Below are 6,641 nucleotides of genomic sequence, written 5' to 3'. Positions count from 1 at the left end.
TGGCTGAATTTTAAATCAGCAAACCAAAATGTATACAGTATAATACAGGTTGTTTGATTTTTTTATGAAATTTATTATAATCTTTGCCATGTTCACCATCTCAGTTAGCATGCTAATAGTTGCTAATTAGCACTAAACACAAAGCACAGCTGAGACTTATGGGAATGTTATTGGTTGATACATTTTTTATCCTGATGATGGCGCTAAATAAAAACAAAAGACTTTATTCTGAATGGGAACATGAACGTCAGAGAAGAACTGTCACAGGAAACTGTTCAGTAGTCGGAACCAAAATGGCGGATCGAACCAACGCTGCTAGCATGGCTAAAAAACACGCTATAAAACAATGTAATGACACAGAGGCAAAAAATAAAACACAGCAAAAGATCAAAATAATGCTAATTAAAAAAAGTTTATTTTATTCCGGTAACCATTTCTTTTAGCTCATGAGGGATTCACACGACCCACAAGGTGTCAGCGGCAGCAATGACACCTGCAACTCTTCGTACTTCACTGCAAACTCACGGGATCGACCCACACAACGCTAACATGAACGTGAATAATGTTATAGTCTTTATGCAGTCGTCTGCCCAATCCCAAATTAAACTTTTTCAACAAATAGCCACATGTTTACGTACGTAAAAGCATCTGTTTACTGGTTCATGACATGTAGGAGAATAAGAAAAATCAACAGAGACGATGAAAAACAAACCTGACATATTTTCAAAACTACCAGTAGAAATCATTTACAAAATTGAGTCTTTGATTTTTCAGTTGTCTCTTCGTTACAGTTTAACATTAAGTATGTAGTATAGTTACATTTACAGTATATTAAAACGCCATATCTTTGACCTGTGAGAGTAACACTGACATATTTCATATTCCAAACCATTCATTTTTCTAGTCTAAGCAGAATAATCTCAGCTGAAACTGGCCCGAAAACCGACCGTTATACTGCTGCGACAGGCACACATAACTAACAACATGACATACTGTAGGTTTTTTTTTTTATTTGTAAAGCCAAAAGGAAATAATCGCTGTTTTGGTCCAGTCACAACAAATTCTGAATAAAAGCAGCACCCTCTCCACGTATTGATTCTCTCACCGGTACAGTTCGCTCTAAAACGTGTTGCTTTTTCGTCATCGTAGCTGGATTTATTGCACTTCTTCTGGAGGAAGTGAAACAGAAGCAGTTCGAGTGTCTGCTCTAAAAGTTACAGAAGACAGCTACAAAGTTTCTACTTGAGTTGTTTTAAAATGAGGTCAACGACAACACAGTATCTCAGCAATATATCCTGTCATCAACAAATCGAATGAATATTGCTTTTAAGTTGTTTGATATGTTGTTCAGTCTTCAGAAACTATTTATTTTTAAATCCTTGGTACTATGATATAGTCTCTGCCTGTATCCGTGTTTTAAAACGTTTTTTTTCTAAACAATAAGCATCCTCCGAGTCGTCACCAGCTCCACGTTCAGGCTACGACACCCGCTTCCTGGAGCTGGTTCGGCCCAGGCTGGCAGTGCTGGACCGGCGGGAGAGGATGGGGGTGGCAGTGGGGGGCGACGTCTCGCTGGGACAGCCGTGTTGGAGCAAAATATCCATGCAGCCTTTGCTCCCTGTTTTTCTGGCTATCCTCATCGCCGTCTGGCCCTGGTTATCTTTCGCTTTCACATCGATTCCGTACTGCCGGGAGAGAGAGATGATAGTTAGCTTGTTTTTAGTTTAAATGACAATTAAACTCAGAACCACGTGTGCAGTGAAATACAGCTGTTTGCCATTAAAAGGGACAGTTCACACAAAAATCCAAAGCATATTTTTCCTCTCATCTATCGAGATTGTTTTTGTGTGACAGACCTCGTTGTGAGCTCTTTCATGTAGGAACTATTTTCTTTCTGTATCTCTGCACAAAAGGAAGCGAGCATCTACTCATGGACGACGAGCTAGCTAATATTCATGGGCGGCAGATCAGTTTCATCACCGTCACGTGTCACGTTCTGCGACATAGATCTTGCAGTTTTGCCACTGCCATCATAAATGTTTTATCATATTAAAAATGTTGTAATTTACTGTGTTTGTGATAACATGCAGTTAAATGACTAAACACGCACTCACAGAACCTGAGTTACGACTAGTAACTACCGTTTACCTCGCAAATGCCGACTTCAGTAACACAAACATGTGGAAGGTAAACAAAGCACCCACATTTCTCCGTTATTCTCTGAAAGAACCAACATAAACATCTTTAACTATTTCTAGACCCAGTGGATTAACTTTATCTGTGATGGGAATGTCCCCACAACAAAAACTACAAACTCTTATGACTCTTATGGGATCGATAGCCATCTAGTCCCATCTAGCTCTGTTACAATGGAGAGAAGGCAGACATCTCCACAGCCGATATCTCCAAAAACATTTCGATTAAAAATCAGCACCACAGGTAAGAGGAAGAACAAGTATTTTTGATTTTGCATTGAACTGTCCCTTTAAAAACAACACAATTAAGTGCATTTCTTATCAAATCAAACAACATGATATGTTTTGCAGCAGCTACGAGACCAAAAAGACGAGCATCTTTTCCTTCAACAGGTGACAAGACGTTAGCTTGTTAGCTCATTAGCTAATCTTGTAATCCTGTTAGAGGCGCCCTGCGTCAAAATCTCATTGTGGGGCTTTATTATCTTAATATGATTGTGGGGAGAGAGAGATAATATTAAGCTTAGATGGTGCTAAATCGTTGTTGTTGTGTTTAATCATATTAGCAGAAGCACTGGAGGAACTATGGAACCACAGGAACCAAACTAAGACCAGAACCATGAACTAAAAACTCTCTTCCTTGTTTGCATTTCCACCACATCTGAAGTTTGATTAAGTTAACCAAACTGATGATTCGTCGAAAAAAGAGGAAACAACAACGCAGAGACGTGTTGTTTTTCTAGGTATTTACAGATGCACGTCCGCATGTCAGCCTTCCGCTTTTCAGAAAAATTCATATTCAAATTAAAATCACTAAATTTGGAGATATGTTGTTTGCACTGGACAGGAGGGACGCCTGAAAAGTAGCTGTCAGACAGATGCAGTGGAGTGAAAAGTACAATGTTGTGCAAATTAAAAAACGTACCCAGATGAGCAGCTGGGTCATGACTACGTCTCCCAGCTGACAGGCAGCGTGCAGGGCGGAGCGAGGCGGCGAAGTCGACCCGGCCGGCGGAGCGTTGATCTGGTCCTTGGTGCTGTGGGCCAGAAGGAGCAGTAGTCTGGGCAGATCTCTCTCAGTCACCGCAGTCAGCAGCCACACCGGCATACCGTCCTCCGCGGGTTGGGGCGTCTGGAGAGCTGCCACAAACGCCCGTTGATCGTACTTAGCGCGAATCCACGACTCCCTCTCCTCACTTGTGAGACAGACACAGAAAAGAGATCCGGTCATTTATAGGAACACACAAGATTTAGATAACTGGAAGCTCTGATGTCTGAGAATCTGACTATTGACGTTTCTGCAGTACTTGTGATCACGTTTACATGTTTATGACCTGACTCTCATATCAAGAGGTGGAGGGGATGGTGGTGAAGTTCAACAACAAGGCTGTCAAGCCAGTGACCACAGTTCGAGACAGCGTTTCAACATTTGTAAGCGTGAAACCACCGGATATTTTAAAGGAGACCTCAGGACATTATCTAGCCGAGCCACTTGATCGTCTCCTGACGAAACCAGACCTCAAGATAAAATTGAAAACTGAACCTAAAGCAACGTACAATTGCAAAATAAAGAAATGTAAAATTCCAACATGTCTGTGGCTTCCAGAAATATTCCCAACATTTATTCTGGCGAATATGGTGACGAATAAAAAGATAATAAATAGTTTATTCAGCATTTGTAAACAGATGTATCTGTAACTCATCCTGTGAAGGAACTAATGAATAAACAATGAATCACTGCGAATATAATATACCTGTAAATATTTTATCTGAGCATCAAATACGAAGCTTTTATCTATTATATATCTGTATATTTAATAATGTATTTAAGTGTTTTATTTATTTATAAATACTTCTAGATGTAGGCCGTGGCATGCTGGTAAAAATATTACTTATTAAAAGTATTTATTAATTAAACGGGTGTATGAATGTAATACATGGAGGCGATCCCAGGCGACATTGGGCAATCGGCAGGATGCACGCAGATCATCACAGGGCTGACATGTAGGGAGTAAACAACCTTTCACGCTCACATCCACGGGCAATTTAGAGTGACGATAAACCTAAACTGCACGGGGAGAACATGCAAACGTGCCACGACTTGTTGATAAGGAAAATCTTTAGTCGGAGAGCAGCCGATCAAGTTGATTTTAAAAGGTGCACCGTGTAGTTTGGCATGAACTGAAACCAGCTGTCTGAAAATAGACAGCTCTGGTCCTATAAATAACTGAGGTGATGAGCTGAACCCACCGGGTTGCATTAGGTGTGGGTTTGGTTCTGCCCTGCGTGCAGCTCTCCCAGATGCTGTTGGCCATGTGGTTTCCGATGGCAGCCAGGACTTGCGTGAGCTCTCCGGGCAGGTCGTCCAGGTCCAGCGAGCGCACACGAGACAGGTGAGTCCCCAGGTTTCGATGGATCCCTGAGCACTCGATGCAGATCAGCGCACCCAGGTTGAGACTGGCCCACGTGGGATCTGCAGGGCGAGAAGAAGGGGAGCCCGGTCACAGGAAGGATGTAACACAGATTACTGAGTCAAAACAAACAGTTAAGTGTGACAACACCGCAGGCTGTGGATGTCGCATGAAAGCAGAGTAATCCTCCGGAGGAAACCAGCAGCTGGAGGGGGAAGACGCCGACATTAAGAACTCACTTGGTGCTTCACAGTCCACACACAGACTGTTGCCCTTGGCGTTACGGATGGCCTGCAGCGCTACAGCTTCACTCTGGCTGCTCCTCCGAGCCTGAACAACACACACACACACACAATTTAAATTATTTGTTTGTCTACACAGTTACATAACAAGAACAAATTATATTTTAAATCCTTGGCCTCTATGTGAATGTGTAGTTTAATATTGTTGATTTCATCATGTATATTAATTATGGAGACATCTGGGGTGTAAAAAGCTTCCTCTACAGACTTCTTACATAATTCACAGCTGGATGATACAGATAATATTTTAAAGCATCTGAAAACATGATTTCCAGATTTAAAGTCTCGATAATGGTACGCTACTTATACATGACTTGATTGGCAGCAATAAAAGACGAAGTTCAGGAAAAATATCTTACAAATGAAAAGTTTGAAGTCATGGTCACACCAAAAAGTGATGCAGTGAAATGCACCCACAAACCTTCATGACATAATTTGGATGTAAAATCCTCCACTGCTGGCAGGAAAACAACTGTAGCTGGAGGGCTAACTGCTAACATGCTAGCCAGCCTGTATATGTTAGTGCTAGTCAAAAACTTTCTTAGCTTTTTTTACTTTGTCCCATCAAATTCTGCTCTGATCAGGAGCAGTTTATCAACGGGAGGAAAGCTCAGAGATTATTTTTTTACTTTTGGGATCTTCACTCCTGTTTAGCAACCTGACTGCAGCAGCGATCCGCAGAGGTGATCGCGCGTAACCCACGTACACACACCCTCGATGCACGCTGTCGCTCGCTAGCTTACGGCTAATGTAGTTGAGTAATCTGGCTGTATGAAGGGAATAAACGCTTCTGTGAATAATGCTAATAAATACAAATGATGCTGTTGTCAATCTCGCTTTGCTAATTGTGAACACACCATTAAACAACCAAATGTTCATGTACGGTAAAGTTTTAATTTCTATAACAAAAGTCTAGTTGTTTGTAGACATTTTAACGCAGACTTATTACGTGTTATGGTCTATTTTTTAATGTGTTTGTACCTTGTTTCTGCCGCTCTCACAGGACTGCAGGCTCGCCAGGATCTGGCTCTCTATAGCCGTCACCCACGAGTCCCTGTCCTCCAGGCTCTGGGCCTCAAAGTGCCACGTCTGCCCGGTGAACGACACCACGATAAAGTCTGCGTTCTCTTCCTCTGCAAGAAAAAACGGGAAGCGGAACAAACCTCAAGTCAGATTTGCATGTGCACACAGACAACTAATGCACCGTGGATTAATATAATGGGTGTTATGAATCCATAGTCACTGAAGGGGAAGTGAAAAAAAAAAATGAATTCAAAACAACAGAAAACAACATGATGGAAGGTGAGAACAGAAAAATCTTGGTTATTACACAGAAAACAAGTCAAATGAACAACTCGGGCAAACTGAGGAGGAACACAGACATGAGGAGAGACGTTGCTCCATCACCCCCCAACTTGTTACCTGTCTTATTAATGTTTCTCAAGCTACCAAAGCTCTTTAATTTCCACATTTTGCGTTTGGCTGCAGAGCGAGAGATAAGCACAGGAGAAAGGAAAAAAGAGAAAACAGAGAAAGTGCAAGTGTTAAGAAAAAGGCTGTTAAGAAACATTCAGAGACCTTTAATCTTTATCCCAGCAGAAGAGACAGAAGGAGAAGACAGAGACATACGAAGAAGGAAATCTGCGTGGGAATATGTAAATAATGTGAATATAAACATGAGGTTTCCTGGATTGATACGAGTTGTTTATAATAACTGCACTCTTGAATGTTTT

The 6,641-nt window shown here is 41.5% G+C and overlaps 1 protein-coding gene across 1 annotated transcript in view; it reads right to left on the bottom strand.

The window, feature by feature from the left end:
- Nucleotides 1-393: 393 nt before the first annotated feature.
- The window catches only part of agap2 (ArfGAP with GTPase domain, ankyrin repeat and PH domain 2), a 28,772-nt gene continuing 22,524 nt past the window's right edge, over nt 394-6,641 (bottom strand). Inside the window, exons 14-18 of the mRNA XM_073470755.1 lie at nt 5,890-6,041; nt 4,846-4,936; nt 4,446-4,668; nt 3,121-3,391; nt 394-1,685 (exon numbers count right to left, since the gene is read on the bottom strand). Of these exons, the coding sequence (XP_073326856.1) occupies nt 1,479-1,685; nt 3,121-3,391; nt 4,446-4,668; nt 4,846-4,936; nt 5,890-6,041 (944 nt within the window). The 3' untranslated portion in view covers nt 394-1,478. The remainder of the gene's footprint in view (nt 1,686-3,120; nt 3,392-4,445; nt 4,669-4,845; nt 4,937-5,889; nt 6,042-6,641) is intronic.

The sequence above is a fragment of the Pagrus major genome, chromosome 7 (assembly GCF_040436345.1).
Source record: "Pagrus major chromosome 7, Pma_NU_1.0".
NCBI classification, from domain to species: domain Eukaryota; kingdom Metazoa; phylum Chordata; class Actinopteri; order Spariformes; family Sparidae; genus Pagrus; species Pagrus major.
This window is presented reverse-complemented; position numbering and strand designations above follow the sequence as displayed.